General features: G+C 44.0%; 1 protein-coding gene across 2 annotated transcripts in view; it reads left to right on the top strand.

Annotated features, from left to right (window-relative positions):
• The window catches only part of MTSS1 (MTSS I-BAR domain containing 1), a 431,605-nt gene extending 409,528 nt beyond the window's left edge, over positions 1 to 22,077 (top strand). The window contains exons 11-15 of one of the 2 annotated variants that reach the window (XM_029592008.1): positions 5,597 to 5,716; positions 8,322 to 8,504; positions 17,334 to 17,498; positions 18,365 to 18,524; positions 19,533 to 22,077. In XM_029592008.1, coding sequence (XP_029447868.1) covers positions 5,597 to 5,716; positions 8,322 to 8,504; positions 17,334 to 17,498; positions 18,365 to 18,524; positions 19,533 to 20,212 — 1,308 coding nt within the window. In that variant the 3' untranslated portion in view covers positions 20,213 to 22,077. The remainder of the gene's footprint in view (positions 1 to 5,596; positions 5,717 to 8,321; positions 8,505 to 17,333; positions 17,499 to 18,364; positions 18,525 to 19,532) is intronic. The other variant, XM_029592009.1, reaches the window with a different exon arrangement.
• Positions 22,078 to 22,307: the final 230 nt, after the last annotated feature.

The raw sequence follows: 22,307 nt of genomic DNA, 5'->3' as shown, positions 1-22,307 counted from the left end.
GAAACGCCGCGCCCTGCCCCCGAAATGCGCCCGACACGCCCCCTTCCGAAAACCCCGGGACCTACGCACGTCCCAGGGTTCTGCGCGTGCCGGCGGCCTATGGAAAATAGGCGCGCCGGCGCACAAGGCCCTGCTCACGTAAATCCGGGCGGATTTACGCGAGCAGGGCTTTGAAAATCCGCCCGACAGTGAAGACTTTAGGGGAGCTTGATGTGGTAAAGTTTCAGAGCCACTTAAAAAGGTGCTTCACACACAGTCCTTGGTTCCTCTAGGAAACAAATGTCATATTCATCTCTTGGAGAGGAGGACTATTGTGAATATTCTACAGGCCTTCAAAAATAGGGTAGTCAGCAAAATGATCCTAGTGACTAATCTGCCTCACTAAATTTTACAGACACAAGGTGACAAGATTGTTTCTGCTTAAGGTGGTATTAGAAATAATCCTTAATCAGTTCTTTCAATATTTTCCCCTCACCCTTATATCCATAGAGGGTCAAAGATAGTGGTTCCTTCCGGATCCTGGTATGCATGCAGCTGGCATTGGCCCACTAAGTGTTGCCCATTGTGCAGTGGGAAACACCTTCCCCCAGTGGCTGTGAATGCTTCATCCCCAGCTCAAGGAGCAGAAAGCAAGCTCAAGAATTGATCCCAAATTTCCTGCATGGCAGCATATAGCACTGCTACTGAGCCACTGAGCCAACTCATGCCTTTTGAAAGTGATCTTGTGACCTGAGCAAGTTAAAACCCTTAACATCCAACCAGTATTTGTTGCTTTTGATTCCAACAAACCTTGGTTTTCTTTGGTCTAACCAACTCTCTCCAGTTGACTAGCACTTTGCATGTCTTATTATGATACCTTGGCAAGCTTGTTACCTGGATGAGCATTGCTAAGCTCATGCCTCTAAGATGATGGCAATATTGGTAGCTAGCTTTGGGTTGGCCTCAATTGACTAAATTTGCAGGATTATAATGTAGTGTTTTGTTAACTCTATTATCTAGGCATTGCTGTCTTTTGGGATGTTGTTGACTTGATAATGCAGTGTGGCTGATATTGAGAATACTGGACAACGCCTAGATGGTTTTCTTTAAGGTTATTTTGTCTGTTTATTTCAATATAAAAAGATAATCCCCCGGGAGTGATCTGGGAAACTATATAGACCTGTGAGCCTGTGCCAGGCAAAAGGGTAGAAGCCAAAACAAAATCGCTGGCCCTGTTGATAGATATGGCTTAAGGGGTAAGAGTCAACATGTTTTAGCAAGGGGAAGTTTTGGTTAACCAGTATTTTAGAATTTTTAGAATATGTAAATAAACATGTAGATAAATGTGAGCCAGTTGATATAGTGTATTTGGACTTTCCGAAGTAATTTGACAGTGTCCCCAGGGAGAGACTCCTCAGGAAATTAGTCATGCGATAGGAGGCAGTGTTCTGTTGTGGATTGGTAACTGGTAAAAAGACCAGAAACAGAGTAGGACTAAATGGTCAGTTTACAAAATGGGGAAAGATTGTTAGTGGAGTACCACAGAAATAGGTACTGGGACCTGTACAGTGTAACATATTCATAAATGATCTGGAAAAGGGAACGACGAGTGAGAGAATCAAATTGTCAGATGACACAAAATTATTCCAATTTTTTAAAACAGCAGCGAATTGTGAGGCACTGCAAAAGGACCTTGAGACCAGGAGACTGGGCAACGGAATGGCAAACGAAATTTAATGTAGAAAAAAATCCCAGCTACTGGGTTCTGGGGTGCTGGGTTCTGAATTGAGAGCTACCACCCAGGAAAAGGAATTTGGGAGTCCTTGTGGATAATACTTTGAAATCCTCAGCTCAATGCGTGGCAGTGGTCAGAAAAGCAAATAGAATGTTAGGAATGATCCCAAAACAAAATGGCGACTAAAAACGAAAATATCATATCGAGCCATGGTGCGACCACACCTTGAGAACTGTGGGCAGTTCTGGTCATCCCATCTCAAGAAAGATATAACGGAACTAGAAAAGGTACAAAGGAGGGCAACAAAAATGATAAAGGAAATGGAACTTCTCTCCTCTGATGAGCGGCTATGCCAGGGGCAGCAGAACACCTTTTTGTTTTTGTTTTCTTTGCAGGGGGGGGGGGGGGCAGGCAAATTGCCCCCAAATCCTCCCTCTTTACAATGAATGTAATTCTTTAACATACATTTTTCAGATAAAGCATATAAGGTGTAATTGATTTTCTTATAACAATGAGGAGGTTGGGCCGAGAGGAAGTGCAAGGGTGGGGTGAGAAGGGAGCAGAGGGCAGAAGACAGGGCAGGGGTGAGAGCAAGAGATGGTAGCAATAGTGCGTGAGAGGGGGATGAGGATAAGAGGTGGGGTGCTAAAGGGGGAGGGCTAGGGAGAAGGGGAAATGGGCTGGTGGGCGGTAAGAGAGAGGAAGGGACTTTGGGGGGGGGGGGGGGGAGGAATAAAGAGATGACTGAGGAGAGTGAAAAGAGACCACCCGCCCTCATGAGAAAAATGATGAAGGGTGAGGTATTGTATATTGGGGCTGCCAAGCCTTCGCCCTTCTTCTTGTGTGTAAGTGATGGAGGCAAAAGGGAGGGGGAAAGTTGGGATCACGGAGAAGACAGCAAGAGCTGGGGAAGAGGTGGTGAAAGAGAAGCCAAAGGGAGAGGAGGAGATAAGGGCAAGGGAAGAGTGAAAGGAGCTGAGGAGAGGTCAAGACAGAGTGGTGGGGATAGGCGGCGAGATTAGCGCTGGAAGGAGGGTGGAGAGAGAGGTGGGGTGCTGAAGGAGGGAGAGGAGGGGCTAGTGATGGGGGCAGGGTGGCTGAGAAGAAAGAAGTTCCTTGTGCCCCCCTACTTCCAGCCTCTCCTCCTACTCCCTGACCTCTCCTCCCCCCATCTCTCTCCTCTATCTGCCTCTCCTCTCCCCTATCCCCACTCCCACCCACTATTTCTTCCCCTCCATTCTCTTGTCTCCCTCCTCCTGTTTTTCTTCTCCTTGCTCCCACCCTCTTGCTTTCTCTCCCTCCCTCCTGCCTGTACTCCTTCCTCTTCCCCAGCCCCCATCGCCTTCTCTCCCAGTCTTCCCCATCCTCTGTCCAGCCTAACCATTCACTTTCTCTACTGGTGGAGTGACTCCCCTTCCCTCCGGAGCACTGCTGGGGGAGGTGCAGAGCCGGCCGTGGCAGCAGCAGAGATGGTCCCACGGCAGCACAGAAGGTAGGTCCAGCAAGGGAGAAGAGATCCAGCAGCTGCAGTGGCGAGAGAAGGCAGGTCTATGGTGGCGGCAGGGCAAGGGGCACTCTTTTTTTTTTTTTTTTTTTTTTTAAGCTTGCTCATGGAGGAAGCTTATGTCTTTAAGGCGTAACTTCTCCCACAAGCAAGCTACACGGAAGTGGGAGGGCTCTGAGCATGTTCTTCCACTCAGGTAACTGGATGGGGCGGTTGAGGGTGGGGAGGAGTTGTTTCAGCTTTACACTTCTCGGTTTGCCATCCCAAACTTTGGGGGCAGGGGGACCATGGCCTCTGCGGTCTATTCCATTCTGACACCTATGGGCTATGTGGACTAAAGCTCTTCAGCTCGGAGAAGAGACAGCTGAAGTTTATGAGAGAGTTGGAATAGTTATTTATCCTTTCAGATAATAGGACCTTCTATGAAACTAACAACTTGCAGATTCAGAACAAATCATAGAAAGTATTTCCCCCCCCCCCTGCGCACTATCAAACTGTGGAATCTGTTCCCGGAGGACGTGATCAAGGTGACTCGCATAGCGGGGTTTAGACAAGTTCCTGGAAGAAAAGTCCATAACACATTATTAACCAGGCAGACTAAAGAAAGCTATTGCTATTATCCCTGGGAGTGAGTAACAGGAAGTAGATCTACTTTATGGGATCTGCCGGGTTCTTGTGACCCGGATTGGCCATTGTCAGCGACAAGATGCTGGGCTCGATGGACCTTGGTCTGACCCAGCATGGCAGTTCTTTTGTTCTTTAAAAGTAATCCAATATTTTCCTCTTTGCACTCCATTGGTGCTGGTTTCATGATGGACAGCCCTTATCTAGCTAATCCCATATGTGAGACTCTGTCTTCCCTGTTGTTGCTGTAGCTAAAGATTCATCCTGGTTGTCAGCTGTACAGATTTGACCACCCGCAAGACATAATTTCTTATGCTAGTCTGTTCTGTCATCTTCACTCTGTGATCCTCCACTATTCTGGTTAGATGACCCTATACGTTTCCATTCGTAAACAATCGCCCAGAAATCTCTCCCACCCCCTATGTCTTTATCCAGCATCTCAACCCTGTTACTACTGCCTGAAATTTTAAAGTTGTGTAGTTTGAGAGAAGCCTCTTGGATTCAGCACTCAACAGGTTGCATGACCCATCAGGGTGACTCCATAAGGGTGCCATTTTTGGAAAACAGTTACAGGGAAGTTATTGTACCTGTTGCTGCCAGAGTTGCATATTTAAAATATTTCTTGACATGTTCAGCTTCATGTATCACTAAAACAAAAATAATTATGCCCCCATAAAATGATGTTGAAAAAAATGTGCAAGAGGCAACTTTTGATGCATAGAAGGGCCGGTGCAAGGGTATTTATTAAGTGCCCTAGGCGAGCCTTCTGCCTTGCGCCCACCACCCCCACCTCACTCCAGGCTCTGGCCCTGACCTCATTCACTCAGAAAGGCCCACTCTCTTACACACACTTAGGTTCCTTGTCTCATTCACACACGCACCCTTACACAGACTCCCTCCCTCCCTCTTACTAACACCATTGCTCTCTCATACACACATAATCCCTCTCACACACAGAGGCACTGTTCGTGCCCCACCCAGATTCTGCTTCTCTCGGCTGCGAGCAGGATAGACGCTGCGAGCAGGATAGACGCTGCTTGTGGCCCACAGAGTTTCTATTCCTCTCAGCCGTGAGTGAGATGGGCTCTGCTTGCAGCCCCATATGGCTGCTCTTTGCCATCCCCTTCTGGCTGGCACCCTAAGTGACCGCCTAGTTCACCTATGCTGGCCCTGGATGCATAGTAACTTTTTTTTTTATATATATTATTACCAAATTACTGTTTGTTCAATTTTTTTATTTTTTTTTTGAGTAAAATACTCTGTGCAAGATTTATTGCAGTATTGCTGAGCTGTATCCATGTGTACTAAGAGCCATGTCATTATTATAGTTGGTGTTTGGTTCTTTCAGAGACAAATATTTTCAGATATCGGGGTGAACTGCAACTCTAGGAAAGCTTTTTTTTTTAATGAACTTTGTAGTAACTCTTGGTGCAGATGCTTTCACCTTGATTTTCATGCCAACTTGACCAAAGCATTTTTTACATTAAAACTTCCATGTTGTGCTTTCATCCACTAAAATGACTGACCGCTCTTTGGTGGCTTTAAGCAGCGTATGATGAGTTTTTAACCCCCTAATTCTCTGCTTTTCTCGTTCTTCCCCCTTTACCTTTGTGTGTGTCTTGGTCTATGTGCATGGCGCACAATTATTATCTTTAATACTTTTTGTGTGGCTTGTGTTATTTTTTTTTGTCTCTCTCCCTTGCCCCCTTCTCTCTCCCATCCCCACTTTGTGGTTGTGCTGTGCTACGCTGCAGAATTCATCCAGCTCTGCCTCCTCCGAAGCCTCCGAAACATGCCAGTCAGTGAGCGAGTGCAGCTCCCCCACCTCGGTGAGCTCTGGCTCCACCATGGGCGCCTGGGCATCCACGGAGAAGGTGAAACGTTCATCTCGAAGGCATTTTTTAGGCACCAGAGCCGCCGAAGGTGCTCGCTAGGAGCTTCTGAATTGAGGTTGCGGTGGAATGCTGATTTGTTTCTGTAACAAGCCAGTTATGAAGAATGATATTTTCTTTAGTCTCTCTTGAAAAGTGGGGAGGGGAGAAGTTTTTCTCGCAAAGTATTTTGGGACTTGTAAGTCTCCTTGTCTCATTGTTAGACTGGGTATTCTGGCTTTTGTGCTGAACAGTTGCACTATAGATCCAAAATGTTTTATGAGGCTATTTAAGAAAAAAAAAAAAAAGCAAAATTTGTGTCCCTTCTTCCATAAACTAGAGGATAGTGCTCTGCAGTTCAGGAGCCCACTAGCCTGCTGAATATGATCAGAAGACTCCTAATATAGAGGACAACCATGTTCTCTTAATCTCCATAGCAGATAGGCCCAAGACAGCCCAGGCCTGGAAACTGTGCAGTCCTCTCTCTCCTAGATGTGGTCTCGCTATGCCCCAAGTCCTGTGATCCTTTATCTGTTTGGTTTTCCTACCTTCAGTTTGGCACCTTTCATGAGCACTTAATTAAATGTTTGGAAAAAGAAAAGATTAGATCGCACTTAGTGGGCCCAATTATGTAACTATGGGGCAGGGGAGAGGGTAGTGGCATCAGCTTCCGATCTTATACAGTAACATCCATTGCTTTCTGCTTGTTTTCTTTGTAGTTCTCATTTCATACACCACTCCAGGATCTGTCATGTCTAAGGCTGCATGCTTTCATGGTTTTAAATCGGTATCTATGGAGAAATACTTAATCTAGGCTTACAATTGCATTTTGTTTGGAAAATTGCTTCTGTACAGAGTCCTGAATGTAATGGTACAAAGTCAGTAAAGATTTTAGAAAGGGCCTTGTCCAGGGGATTAAAAGCCTTCACTTGCAACTTGACAAGTTCCTAACCATTTACCTGTTAATTAGTTCAAAGATGTTTTTGTTAGTTTCCTGTGATTTCTTTTAGAGAGAATATTTCCCACATGCCAAGGAAACATTCACATTTTCTTCCGCACTGAGAAAGTTATTTAATGCTGGCCTTCTCGCAGCATTCCTCACTGCCAAAGGATTTTCAGTAACAAATGGGTTTAAATGCCAGTTTTCCTGCCCTAGCACTTATTGGGTAGACTTGCATGAGTTTACTGCTAATTGAGCAAGCTGAATTAATTGGGTTCTTTTTAGCGTAGATTCTGAGGAATATAGTGTAAGCTGCTTCAGTCATTCTAGATGCTTGCAGATAAAATGAAATGAAATGAACACCTGCAGGAAAGTCCATTGCTTTCCAAGGAGCCACCCACAGGTGTGCACAGAAATGGAGATGGCATTGTTTCTATCCCCTTCAGAGGGTGTAAGTGCAGCTGCAGGCCGATACAGTAAGGAGCGGTAGGAAGAGCTGCGTTAGTGCCGAGCGCACCCGCGGTTGCCACACGCACAGTCCGGCTCACCTACCACTCGATACTGTATTTAAATAGCTTGCAAATGCAAGCTGCGTCCAAGAAGCATCCGTGAAGCGTTAGGCCCGCGCAACCCATTTTACTGTATAGAGCGGGGTTACCCGGTGATTTAAAGAGGCGGTAAGAATGGGTTAAAGGGGCTAGTGTATCGCGGGTTGGACTAACGCGGCCGAAAAGTGAGTAGAAAGCGGGTTAGGAGCAGGGTAACCGTGGCCGCACTTTACTGTATTGACCTGCTAGTGACTGGTTAGAATGCTGCTCAAGTCTAGATGACCAATTGGAAAGCTGCCTGCACAACATCTGTGTGCTGATTGGTTGACAATGGATATACACTAAACAGCCTGGAGTAGGAACATTAAATGCCAGTAGTAAGGTAAAATTGGGCTTTCCATGAATTTGGAAATCTGCAGCTTTTTGCACTATCTGCAGTTTGCCAGTGTTTGTGCCAACCCTAGGAGGAGACAGAAAAGTGAACCTGTAGCAATCTTGGAGTAAATACCCGCACCTAGAAAAAAACTTTTGTTTTCATGCTAGCTCCCTTTGGAGTAGCAAATCCTAGCGATCCTATGTGCACCTGCAGTCTGATTTAGTACAGAGCGTGAATAGTACAGAAAATGAGTCCACGTGTATTCCTTATCCAAATGGAAGACACCTAGTGACTTTAGCCTGCCACCGAGCACTGCAATAACTGGCGTGATGATAAGATTGGTGTCTTCCAGGACCAGAGGTGATGTAACCCAGCTCTACAATGTATGTAGTCTGCTTAAAACGAAATGTGGAGCAGCACGGGGTCTGTAGGAAATAGCAGCTAAGGGTTAAGAAACAGAAGAGTTTCAACTGAAGGTTTGCATCCCTGTTGAGAAGTTATTTACCTCTTCTCCTCCTCCTTCCCAATTTTTTTTTCATTAATTCTGATGAAAAAAAAAATCCATTTCAATGCAGTCTGCAAAAAGAGTTGTTGGTACATTTTAAAGTCATTTTCTGTTTTTGTTTGGAAATGCATTTGCTTGTTTTACGATCAGATTCACTAGTTTCTCATTTTCACCATTATATTGATTATTTTTTCCTGTTTTCTTTTTTTTTCTGTTTGTGTGTGTGCATTTGTTTCCAGTTGTCTAACGGGTTTTATCACTGTAGCGAACCATACCTAGCTTCCGTTGGTGCAGGTCCTTTCCCTCATTACCCACCTGTTTCCCGCCCCTGGACCCGGTCTAGCTCTGTCCTCCTTCCAGACTGCCATCATTACACCATTGGGCCAAGCATGTTACTGTCATCTAAGATCCCTAGCTGGAAGGTTTGTGCTTCTTTTGTTGTTGCAATGTTCACATTTTGTCATCTTTCAAATCCAGTATAAATTTCTGTGTATTATGTTGTCATATGACCCTTTGGATCAGAAATAGATTTTGAGTATATATGGAATGAAGTGAAATGAAAGTTCAAACATCTAGGATAACAGACTTTTAAAAAATTGAATTACTATAATCTTATTTTTGGCTCCTGTTTCTATTTTTATAGCACATTTGATAACAAAATGCTAAGGGCTCTCTTCAGTGGGAAAGAGGACATCCATTAATCTGATATAACCATCCTTTGGCTTGATAAACATTGGCCCGTTCTTCTAATTCACCGCATTCTTTATTTATTTATTCATTCATTTAAAATCATTTATTGCCTATAACAGAATCCCTGTGCTAAGCCACTCATTTCATTGACTTCCTCTTCTGGGTCACCCTAATGGCCAAATAAGATCAGTGGAATAAATATCACATAAATAAGAGAAAAATTCTAGCATCAGCAGTGTTCCACTGAGTGCACACGTGTAGGTGAATATTAGGATACCTCTTCATTTTGCACAGCTTTAAGAATAGCTAACGCTTATTTTTTATTTTTAGTTAGTTTTTGTGTTTTGTTGCAAAATCTGTTTTTATTAAAGGGACTAAAATCACTTTAGAATAGTCAACACTCCGCTACATGCTGGCAACGACACTATGCACATTTCAAGAAATGAATTATGGTGCTTGGCAATACCTTGTGGCTTCAGTTGCAGGGTAGTAAGTGCAGTGTCATTCACACAAAACATTTGTTTTCTTAGTGTCCAGTCAGATGAATCCAGAGCAGGTGGGCTATGCACCTATACCAGCAGTTGGAGATGGAGCAAACTGATGTCACAGTATATATACCTCTGCAGTGACATCAGCCTTCCAGTATTCTCTGTCTCCAGCAGATAGTGGACATGCATCTCCCTATTGGTGATTGCTTTGTTTTGAGAAAGGAGAATTAAGGAAATAAATCTCCCAGCTCTCCTGTGGTGATACCAAATGGTCCCTGAGGTGATTTCCGTGGTTCCTCAGATGAGTGCCTTGGGTCTGGTAGTTATTTTCAGCCGGTGTGGACTTAGCTGCTTAAGCAGCCAAAAGACAGCAGGTGCAGAAAGCCGAGTGCGGTGGTGATGGTACATGCCCTCTCCCCCCACAGCCGAAGACAGGCTTCCTACTTCCCCCGGTCTCCATGCTCAGCACGCCATTCTGTCATTCGTCCCGCTCCATGGGAGGTGGAGGGACATGGGCAGCCTGGTGGGTTCAGCGGCCTCCTTAGGCTAGGCTCTGCTCCAAGGCTTTTTCATTGCAAGCCGTGTGGTAGGTTGCAAAGGCATTTTGCACGCTTTCTCAGGCTGCCCTCTACAGAATTGTCGGTTCAGTGTGTGCATCTAGCTGTGCGTCCAGGCTGTGTACCCAGTTTTTGGACGCACAGTTGGGCCTTATATTCTGTGCGTCCCAGTTAAGCGGCACTGTAGTGATCGTACACTTACCTCTGTACACAAGTTGTACTGTGTGCTTAGTTTTTTAGAGTGCTTATCTTTGTGTCGCCTAAGTCTTGGACACCTAGTTAGGCACCAAGGTGTGGGTCACCTAAGTGTTGGATGCCTAATTTTTGGGTGCCTAAGTTGGACGCATATATATTTAAAAAAAAAAAAAAGCTAGAATCATGCCTCCGAATGCTGCTCAGTGCACTGTTGGCCATAATGGTGCCTATATCTAAGAAGCCTAAGCGCCGTTCTCTTTGCACTGCCTGTCATACTAGGGCATCTCAGCCAGGGCTGCCCGATAACTTGTGCCAGCGCTGTTTGGAGGCTCAGGGAGCATTATTTTCCTCTGATTTCATTAAACCTGGTTCTTCCCAGCCAGATGTAGGTCTGGGTAAAGATGACTCAGGTGAGGCATCTGAATTTGGTATTCCCCTAACTGGTTCCTCAGTGGAGGACCGTATCTCAGTGAGTATGCCTCAGGTGCCTCCAGGTTTGGATACTTCTACATTTTCATGGGTAGAGTTTTTCCAGGGTTTGCAATCTTTTCTTCAGGCTGAGTCTTCAACCCTGTCCAATGCTCCCAGAGCAAAGGCATGGGTAGCAACCTTGCTTGGACCTTCTGTTAACCATCTGGCGTGGCAGCGGGACCTCCTGATAGAGATCCGGATAGCACGGATGATGAAGCCAATCCTGACTCACTTGAGGATAGTGAAATTCCTCCAGGATTAGAACTGCCAGCTCTGATCTCCCAGACCTTGGAAATGCTCAGGGGTCCTGGGGCAGATTCCGGGTCTGAGCTGAAGAGAAATCCCATTTTGGTTTCCTTGCATAAAGCCTCTTGTTTTTTCCCCATGATGGAAGCCATTCAAGAATTGATTGATCTTGAGTGGGGCTTCCCAGAGGCTAATTTCAAAGGAGGTAGAGTTTTGGAAGGCCTGTATCTCTGGATCCAGTGGTAAGAAAGCACTTACCTTTTCTGACGGTATATGCACTTGTGTGTGCAGTCTTCAAGCGGACCAATATTCCCGTGGTTGGAGGAGTGGCCTTGAAGAATGCTCATGATAAAAAGATTGAGTCTATCCTTAAGCAAGCTTTTGAAGCAGTGGCAATGACCTTGCAGATCGCTTGTTTTCCTTGGTAGCTCCATCTTGTTGCTTCTCTCCCAGGAGGTTGATGACGCTGGGGTAAGCTCCAGGGCAGTTATGGAACCAGCCACTGCCTTGTTGGCAGATGCAGGCTGTAATTTGGTCCGCACTTCAGCCAGAGGGGGGTGGCTTCTATATTAGCGGCCATGAGTCAGTTATGGTTGAGAAATTGGTTGGCCAATGCGACCTCCAAGGCTAACCTCACCAAATTGCCCTTTAATGGCTCGCTTTTATTTGGGAGCGAGTTGGAGGAACTGGCCAGTAAGTGGAGTGAATCTCTGGTTCCTCATTTGCTGGAGGATAAGAAGGAGACACAGCGCTCCTTTAGCATGAGAGGTTGTGCTTGAGCATCCAGGCGTTTTCAACCCTATAGAAGAGCAACATTTCAGAGGACTCTACCTTTCAGTAGGTCTCAGTTCTTTCATCCTAGACAACCCAGAAGGGGCACTGGCTCTGGTACGGGCATCTCTCGAGCCTCCCAATGAAGGTTTGCAGACCCAACCCTGGGAACAGCAAATAGGGAGACATCTCTCTCTCTTTTGTCAGAGATGGGTCAAAATCACATCGGATCAGTGGGTCCTGGTAGTGAAATGAGGATATGCGATGTCTTGCAGTGTTCCTCGGGACATGTTCATGGAGTCTCCCTGCCACTCCCACATAAGTAGGCAGTGGAGAGTACATTGGCAAGGCTCTTCAGTTTGAGGGCTGTAGTTCCAGTGCCCATGTCTCAAGAAAATACAGGGCAATATTCCATTTATTTCATCATGCTAAAGGAGGGCTCTTTTCGTCCCATCCTGCTCCTCAAAGGTATCAACAGTCATCTGTGGGCGAAACAGTTTCACATGGAAACCTTGCGCTCAGTTATAATGGCCGTGCAGTTGGAATTTCTGACCTCCCTGAATCTGTCCGAAGCGTATCTTCACATTCCCATCTGACTAGAACATCAATGCTTTCTGCAGTTTGCAGTTCTGGGGTGCCATTTCAGTTTCAGACACTGCCCTTTGGTCTGGCAACCGCTCCCAGAGCCTTTTCCAAAGTAATGGTGGTAGTAGTGGCAGAGTTGAGAGAGGATGGAATCGTAGTACACCCGTAATTGGACAACTGGCTGATTCGAACCAAGTCGCCGGAAGAGAGTCACCTGGTGACTCACAAAGTGATTTCTCTATCGCAGGAGCTCAGCTGGGTGATGAACCTAGCCAAGAGCAGTCTTCAGCCTAAGTCGCTGGAACACCTCAGGGTTCGGTTCGATACGAAGCAGGGCAAGATGTTCCTGCTGGAAGCTCGAATTCAGAAGTTGCTAGCTCAACTCCGTCTGCCGTTGAACACTTTGCGCCTGACCATATGGTCTTACCTGCAGGTACTTGGCTTAATGGAAGCGACCCTGGAAGTGGTAGCAAGGGGGCATATGCGTTGTCTTCAGCACTTCCTGCTGTCTCGGTGGAACCTGCCATCTCAGAACTATTCGATTTGGCTCTCCCTGCCAATGGAAGTCTCCTCCAAACTGCAGTGGTGGCTGCAGAAGGATCATCTACAGAAGGGAATTTCCCTAACCCCATCAGATTGGCTAGTACGGACAATGGATGCGAGTCTCCTTATTTGGGGAACTCACTTTCAGGAGCTGCCAGTGCAAGGACACTGGAGTGAAGAAGATTCTTTCTGGAACATCAATCGGCTGGAAACCGGGGAAGTCCAGTTGGCATGTTTACTGTTTGGTGACAGACTGCAAGGCCAATCGGTCCAAATAATGTCAGACAATGCAACGATTGTGACTTACATCAGTCGGCAGGGAGGTACCAAGAGCCAATAAGTGTCACAGGACATAGATCAATTTATAGAATGGACAGAGGTACATCTTCACATGATCTCAACCTCGCACATTGCAGGCAAAGACAATTTAAGAGCAGACTTTCTCAACAGGGAGAGTCTCGACCCAGGAGAGTGGGTGTTGTTGGATGAAGCATTTCAGCTGATTCGAGATCACTGGAGTCTCCAGTTTGTAGGCTTGTTGGCATCTTTGCGCAATGCGAAAGTTCTGCGTTTCTGCAACAGCAGGAGGAAGTCATTGGAGATTGATGCCCTAGTGCAGAAGTGGGGGCAACAAAACAGGATTAGCAGCCAAATGTCCAAAATGGATTTCTTTATTGCAAGGTAACACGAGTGTGTGAAAAGTGCCCAACTCTGGCCGAGTTTCGCCCTCTTACAGGGGCTACATCAGGGGCTACAACATATAAATAACACACATTAATAAATAATAAAAATCATAAAAACATAATTAATAGATACAAAAAAAATGGTAACAAAGAGATGTGGTGTGACGTATAGATTATGACAAATTGTATGTATTGACAAGAGCAAGAAATATGACCTTTACCTCAACGCAAATCGTGTATTGATCAAAGAGTCCACATTTTTTTTGTGTCTATTAATTATGTTTTTATGATTTTTATTATTTATTAATGTGTGTTATTTATATGTTGTAGCCCCTGATGTAGCCCCTGTAAGAGGGCGAAACTCGGCCAGAGTTGGGCACTTTTCACACACTCGTGTTACCTTGCAATAAAGAAATCCATTTTGGACATTTGGCTGCTAATCCTGTTTTGTTGCCCTCACGGCTTTGTTAGACAGCCTTCCTTGCTGTTTCTTCAGTCCTAGTGCAGAAGTGGCCAGAAGACAAATTGCTGTATGCCTTTCCTCTATGGCCCATGTTGGGGCAGACTGATTCGAAGGGTCGAATGCCATAGAGGAATGGTGCTCTTGGTCGCTCCAGATTGGCCCAGGAGACCGTGGTATGCAGATCTGCAGAGACTCCTGGTAGATTTGCCTCTTCGACGTCCAACACACCAGGAGCCTGTTGCAGCAGGGGCCTGTTTGTTGTTCATGAAGATCCAACACTATTTTCTCTTATGGTATGGCCCTTGAAAGGGCTCACTTGCTGAAACATGGATACTCTGCAGCAGAGAATTCCACCTTGCTAAGAGTCACTTTCTTGGCTTTTGTGTGGGTTTGGAGAGTGTTTATGGCCTGGTGTGAGGATTGAGGTACTCTTCCTTCCTTGGTTAAGATTCTGCTGATTTTGGAAATTTTGCAGGATGGCTTGAATAAAGGCTTGGCTTTCAATTCCTTAAAGGTACAAGTAGCGGCTCTTGCCTGTTTCAGGGTTCAGGTAAAAATGGTGGATCCTTGTCGGCTCGTCCTGATGTGGCCCGTTTTCTGAAAGGAGTGAAACATCTTCGTCCTCCTTTGCAGTTTCCAGTGCCCTTATGGATTCTTAATTTGGTTTTTGTATTTTTTGGCAGGCTCTATGTTTAGACCGCTACATACTCTGTCCATGCGTTTGCTGACCTTGAAAAATGTGTTCCTTGTGGCAGTTTGTTGTGCGCGTTAGGTTTCCAGACTACAGGCCTGGTCTTGCCTGGAGCCATTTCTCCAGGTAACTCCAAGGGCGGTACAGCTGCATTCTCTTCCTTCCTTTTTACCAAAGGTGGTCACTGAGTTTCTCTTGAATCAGTCCATTTCCCTGCCGTGTCTGGACGCAAAGAAATGTAGAGGAGTATCATCTGTTGCAACCCTTGGATGTCAAGAGACATATTGTTGGGTACCTGAAGGTTACTGAGACTTTGCAGAAGTCTGATCACCTGTTTGTCCTTCACAGCTGTACTAGACTGGGAGAGCCAGACGCGGGCTACAGTAGCTTACTGGATTAAGGAGGTAGTCACATCTGCATACATGGATGCTGGGAAGCTGTTACCTAGTCAGATTGGGGCTCATTCCACTAGGGCTCAGGCAGTGTCATGGGCAGACGTTAGATTGTTGTCTCCCATCGACATTTGCCAAGCTGCAATGTGGTTCTCCTTGCACACCTTTTCCAGATCTGGATGTTCTGGCCTGGGAGGACGTGGCCTTTGCACATGTGGTTTTGACTGGATCGTGGGCAGCTTCCTACCCTATTCAAGAGTAGCTTGGATACATCTTACTTGTTCTGGATTCATCTGACTGGATGCTAATAAATGAGAAATTACTACTTACCTAATAATTTCCTTTTCTTTAGGACAGTCAGATGAAGCCAGCTTCCCTCCCTTGGCTGCCGAATGATGGCATAATCCTCCTATATGCTTTTGTTACAGGGATTACTGGTGTTACATTCTTGTCTGAGCTCAATCAGGCCGATACAGTAAAGTGCACTCCAGCGGAGCGCACTGTTAGCCTGCGTTTGGCCGCGCGTTTTCGATGCGCTATTTTTACCCCTTATACAGTAAGGGGTAAAAGCACGTCGAAAACACACACACACACACACACACACACACACACACACACACACACACACACACCGAAACTAATAGCGCCCGCAACATGCAAATGCATGTTGATGGGCCTATTATTTATTCCCGCGCGATTCAGAAAGTAAAATGTTCAGCCAAGCCGCACATTTTACTCTCAAAAATTTAACTCCTGCCAAAGGCAGGCGTTAATTTCGGCCAGCACCGGGGAAGTGTACAGAAAAGCAGAAAAAACTGCTTTTCTGTACACCCTCCAACTTAATATCATAGCGAGATTAAGTCGGAGGCCCCAAAAATAAAAAAAATTTTAAATAAAAAAAAAAAATGTAAAAATCTGCCCATGGCTGTCAGCGGGTTCGAGAACCGATGCCGGTAAAATTGAGCGACGACTGTCAAACCCGCTGACAGCCATTGCTTCTGTCAAAAAGGATGCGCTAGTGTCCCTAGCGCCTCCTTTTACCACGGGCCCTCATTTGTATTTTTTGTTTTTCTGACTCGCTCTCCCATGGGTTTTTCTGTATCTGCCCGAATGTTGGCTGAGTTAGGGCAATGGTTATCTGTTTTTAATCAAGTGTTTTGCTAGTCTGTCCACAGTTGCTTTTGAAGAAAATACTGGCAGTCTGATGTCACTGCAGGGCTATTCATACTGTGACATCAGTTTGCTCCGTTTCCATCTGTTGGTAGAGGTGCATTACCCACTTGTTGTGGATTCATCTGACTGTCCTAAAGAAAAGGAAATTATCAGGTATGTAGTAATTTCTCATTAATAATGAGCCATCTAACAATAAATATTTTTCTGCAGAAAGTGCATATATTTGTAGATGAACTTTTATAATCGATATCATCTCATGCTGTCTTGGCATGTGGAAAGTAAAGCTCCTTGTTTTTGGGCACCTGAAAGATTCCACTTCTAATCAGTAAGATAAGCATACCTATGAAATACAAATAAGATAGCAAAATACTAGAATTTTTCAAAGATTATGGAAATCCTGGGCATTAAATTCATAGTTTTAAATCTAGATATAAATAACTCTTGTGTGGTACTCTTGATGCTTTGGGGGGAAAATCCACATATGAGAAGGAACTTTGTAGTGATAAAAAAACCAAAACCCTATTCTACTAGTAATGAGAGAGGAGTTGCCTCTTATATTTCAGCTCTGAACCCCCAGACTGGCTTAGCATGAACTCCCTAGCTGCTCTTGTCCATGTGCCACAGAATCGGCGGTTTTAATGGATTCACACTTAATATCTGTCCTAAGATCTCTCTCTCTGAAAAGAGCCCTTCTGTTTCTATCCTCTCTCACCCAGTTCTTTATAAACTCGCAACAGTTAAAGTATTACATCAGTGCAGAAATATCACACAATGAGAAGAACAACAGTAAAAATCTAGACTTTGACAGCAAGGCAGCTGTGTTTTTTAATGACCAGTATGAAAAAGAAATGCGTCGGGTTTAGGGTGAATATGGGTAGAGAGGGGGACATCTTGGGATGGATTGTAATGTATTAATTTTTGAAGATACAGAAGTAATAAATGGGAGGGGGTAGGAATGAATGCATTTTTATTCTGCTTGTATTTTCTAGTCTAACTTGATCCTTCTACATTGTAGTCACACATAACTGAATCGGCTAAATTTCCATATTTAAGAGAATGGCTTGTTCAGTTGGTGCACAATGGAACATGCATGATTTCCTAGATACTAATACTTTATTCTCGTACTCTAAAACAGAAAGGATTGCTCAGCCGGACAGGACCTCTTAATGGTGCTTCCTGACATTGTGCACCATTTTCTTTGACCAACCACAGTTGCATAATTAAATAGGAGAGTCTTGTTGTTGCACAAATGAGTATATACTGACTTTTTGTTGTTTGCAACTGTTAACATTTTTTTTTTCAGGACTGGGCTAAACCGGGTCCATATGACCAGCCTTTGGCGAATACCTTACAGCGACGCAAAGAAAAACGGGAGCCAGAAGCTACTGGAGCTGCTCAAAATGTACAGCCAGGACAAAGTGATGAGGCACAGAGACCTCGTAGCATGACCATTTCAGCTACCACTAGGGTAGGTGTGGAATTATTAACTGCTCTTACATTGTTTATGCTTGTCAACAAACCAATAATTGTTGAGTGATCGTTTTTGAAATGATCCTGAAGGCATAGTCATTTCCTCCTGGTTGGGGGGTCAAAAAGAGTCTGTCAAGGACTTGAGCAACAAATCATCATTTCTTGATCTGATGAGGTTGTAGCATAGGCATTAATCCTAACTCCTGGGAAGAGGAGCATGTGAAGTTATGGTAAGCCTTTTGAGCATTTGATTATAGGTAACTCAGAACCAAAAGTTGACTCGTTTTAATGCAATATATTTGTGCTGCTGTATCCAAGTGCAATCCTGCACAAGCTTTAACATCGCAAGGAGCAATGAATGTTGTAAAAAAATAATCCGTTACGGATGTTCACGTAATGGGAACCCACTTGAGAGCTTTGTCAGTAGCTGCACCCATTTTATGGAAAATTGTGTCTTTTGGGATGTTTAACATTACAAAAGAAAGCTAAAACATTCCTGTTTCAATGAGTTTTCTCTTACTTTTGTTTGTTTTCTTTGTTTCAATGATTTCTGTATTTGATGTATGAATTTCATTATGCACTATATTATTGTATTTAATATGCTATACCCTGCTAAGAAATGTTTTCAGACCTACAGGATAAGGATGTCTTTGAATAAATAAATAAAGTAGATTAGTTAGCTGGGATCATCGGATGAAATGAGATATCTAAGGGGGAGGCAGTACACTAAATAGGGAATCATAGTGGATTAAGAGCCTTAGCAGACACCAGAGAGCAGTGAGAATGGGTGGAAGAGAACTCGTTAGCAGTGAAGCTCCTTATGGTTAGCAAACTACAAAGAAATTATTTGTTTTGCCTGTATAGCAGGGAGAGGAAATAGAAGCTGAAGAGCTGGCCCTAGCCTTGACTCGAGGCTTGCAACTGGATACTCAGAGAAGCAGCAGAGACTCCCTGCAGTGCTCCAGTGGATACAGCACCCAGACCACCACACCTTGCTGTTCGGAAGACACCATCCCATCACAAGGTACATTGAATGGAAATTTTCTGCAGCTATATTTTATGAATGATTTTATTAAAAAAAAAAAAAACAAAACAAAAAATCAACCTAGGGAAGAAGGGAGTATTCAGCGTCTTTTGTGTGCAGACCTCTGCTGGCAGATTTAGGAAGCTGTTGCAGTTTTGGATAACAGTTTGACAGATAATAAGGAAGGGGTGGATGAAATAGAAAAAAGCCTTTGTAGAAGGATTGCTTCCAGGGTATCCAGTGTACCCTGTTTGAAACCTGCCCCACAGCCTCTGGTTTGTGGAGCATTAACTGTCCTAGAGCCTTGCAGGCAAGCAGATTCCCAATGGCAAGAGATTAGAGGTGGAGAAATGAGGAATCCTGGTCTGCAAGATGGAGCAACAAAAATAGCCCACAATCACCTACATATTTGTGCATTCACTGGACTAACTTGCAATGTTCATAGGATTTACAGTCTTTATTTATCTGAGTTTCATAGTCCTGTGCATTAATGCCACCACTTAGTTCCTTTTCCTCCAAATTATTTGTGATAATTCATATGTTCTCTAACATAAACTGTAGTTAAAGTTGGATTAATAGTCATGAGAGCCATGTGATTACAGATATTATTTTCACTAAACCAGTTGTGAAGTTTGAAGTGCTTTGGAGGGCTCTGTACTTAGCTACTAGTGGCATCTGCTGGCTTGTGTCAGAAACATTGGATAACACAAAGAGCAGTGACTTGCTTTCTTATCTGGAGCTCACCATGGCCTTTGACTTCCAGCTGTAGGTGAAGAAAAGAAATGGCAGAAGAGGGCAGATTGGGAATAAGTGACACTCACCAGTACTGGCGAGAGGAGTAGCCTTCCAGATCGGTCAGATATGGTAGTATGAGGTCTTGAAGCATTTCTGGAATATAGGTGGTGGAAGAAGAGTTGAAAGAGACTCAGAGAAAGTCCAGAGAATAGGAAAATGATGATGCTGCTTACTTTTTCCAACTTCCTGTTTTTTGTTTTGTTTTTTTACCAGTTTCAGATTATGATTACTTCTCTGTCAGTGGTGACCAGGAAGGAGAACAGCAAGAGTTTGACAAATCTTCTACCATTCCAAGAAACAGTGACATCAGCCAGTCCTACCGCAGAATGTTCCAAGCCAAGCGTCCAGCCTCCACCGCAGGCCTGCCAATTACCTTAGGACCAGTAATAGTTACCCCTGGTGTGGCAACCATCAGACGGACCCCTTCCACCAAACCATGTGTCAGACGAGGTACCATAGGAGCAGGGCCTATTCCCATCAAGACCCCAGTAATTCCCGTCAAAACGCCAACTGTGCCAGATGTGCCAGGGGGGCTGCCGAGCTCACTGGCTGGAGTTGAAGAATATACTGAGCAGAGCCCTGAATTGCAGTCACCAGGAGCTAGCAACCTGCCATCGTCACTATGGAGTGGGCAAGCATCAATCAACCCTCCAGTGCCAAACCAGCAGTTGTGTTCCATGGATGAACAGAGACCAGCAGCACCAGAAAGTGAGACGGAAGAGGCTGAAGAGAATTTGAGCGCTCCTGCGTCCTTGACTACCCCGGAACCTGAAGTGGGAGAACTGAGCATTGGAAATACCCTGGAAGCAGGAGACATGCTCAATGCTATCCGCCGTGGAGTGAAGCTGAAGAAGACCATGACAAACGACAGGTCAGCTCCACGGTTTTCCTAGAAGAGTAAGATGACTGTCCAAGGTACTAGCAATGGAGACTGAGCTGCATTATGAAATGTGATGGTCTTTTATCCATTCCAGTCTAGAATCAGAAGATTTCGTAGGAATCACAGTCATGGATGGTTGCTTTCAAAATGTTAAATAAACCAAGAAAAGTTAAAAAGAACAATAAAAAGAAAGACGTAATCCTTATTGGTATTTTAATTTGTAAATATCGACAAATTTGTCTCTGCACATTTTGACCTGTTAAGTTCCCTCTTTAATTTTTGTTTTCCTGAAGGTGCCAAATCCCTCCTTTAACTTTTTATAAGGCTTTGTAAAGTTTCGAATGCTTAAGGAGAAAATCAGAGTCAATTTGTTTCCTCTAATGAAGGCACTAATCTGCTATGGCTTTTTTGCAAGCTTTTGTAGAGCGTATTATGATAGTGTGATTAAAAAAACATTTTGAACTGACTTAATGTAAAGCATCGACTAAGGAAGATATCCTCTTCTAAATAGTAATATGTTTTTTGCATTTTGTTTGGAAAAGCAGATGTTTTAACAGAAAGTTATTAAAAGCAATATAACAAGAAATAAGGTATGAATCGGTATTATGTAACTGGGGGGGGAGAGAAATGCCATTGGCAAAAGCTATTACAGAAGGATCCGCTAGTAAGTTTAGAGCAGCAGTACAAGCAGAATTATTTTTAGCTAGTTCGTATACACTTAATTCTAAATAATTAGCACTACCCTTCCCCTACCCTCCCCTGCCCCGCCATTCGAATTTCCCTAGAATTTCTAAGAAAATATTGGTGTTTAAAATTCTCAAAAGTTCTTCCTTTGTGGATGCTCCCACTATAGCAAATTTATGCTGGGGCATTTCTGAACATCAGGATCCCGTGCAGGGGTCGGTCACCCTGAGAGGTGCAGTTCATGAGTGTAGCAGGAACGCTTGTACAGCAGATGCAGGGAAGGAATTTGTAATTGGGTTGGTTTTTTTTTTTTTCTAATGGGGAAGGGGGTGAGGGGTGGGAAGGTGATTACCATAATACAAGGTGCATACCTCATATTTTCATAAAGGTGGAAAAATGCAAGGAATCAAATATGTTACAGTGAAGACGAATGGAGACCTGGCAAGTTGGTAATTTTGCAGATGCTAGCCAGCCTTGCTGCTTTAATTACTAGTAGCTGCTTGGGTAAATGCATCCGAATAAGCCATATTGGATTGCAGTGTGGGTTTGCATAGGGCGATTTTAAAAATGACTTTTGTGTTTTCATTTCTTCATGCTTCCTCCTTGCTGGACAGCAGCGACTTTCAATCATATGTGTGCAGCCTTCATTGTGAGGCCTTAGATTTGGTTTTAAACTGTGTTCGGTTTATGTTCTGTGCTCATCCTATCGCCAAATGCCAATGTGTTGAGGGGAAAAAAATATATAAGGCTAAGGCAATTTAAAAAATGTGAAGATGTTTTAAAAAATAAGTAAGGGAATTGTTACCAGATAGCAAATGCCTTTCAACCCTTGGGCCCAGCAGGCTGGGCACATCATAAAAGCCCAGATATTGAATTGATGTGACTTGAGTATTAGGCTTAAGTTCTAATGTTTTACAAATCAGATATCTATTTTTTTTTTTTTTTTTGTTTTAGTTAAGGCTTATTTCTCTTACCTCTTTTAAGATCGTACTTAATTGGCTTTATACAAAATAATGAAAAAAGAACAGAGGGTTTATTTATTAATTTGGAGAGTCTGATCTCCAACTATCCTCTTGTAATCTAGGTATTTTATTTTTGGAATGCTGATTGATCGAAAGAGTATTATAGAAGAGATTTAAAAAAAAAAAAAAAAAAAAAGGAAAAGTGAGCTATTGCTGTGATACTCATCTACCAGACCAGCAGAAATGTCAGAACTCAGGGGAGCCCTGGTGTAAAATGTGCTGTGTATTAACCACCCAACAAGATAATCCAGTTGATTACAGATATATATAGTTGGAGATGAACTTAACTGATAATGCGCAGATGAGACCCATGGACACCACTACATGAAAGTTCAAGAGGCTAGTATGGACGACAACCTACAGATGTTTCATTGGCTGCAGCCTTTGACTTCAGGCTTTTGA

Source organism: Rhinatrema bivittatum, chromosome 2 (assembly GCF_901001135.1).
Source record: "Rhinatrema bivittatum chromosome 2, aRhiBiv1.1, whole genome shotgun sequence".
Lineage (NCBI taxonomy): Eukaryota > Metazoa > Chordata > Amphibia > Gymnophiona > Rhinatrematidae > Rhinatrema > Rhinatrema bivittatum.
This window is presented reverse-complemented; position numbering and strand designations above follow the sequence as displayed.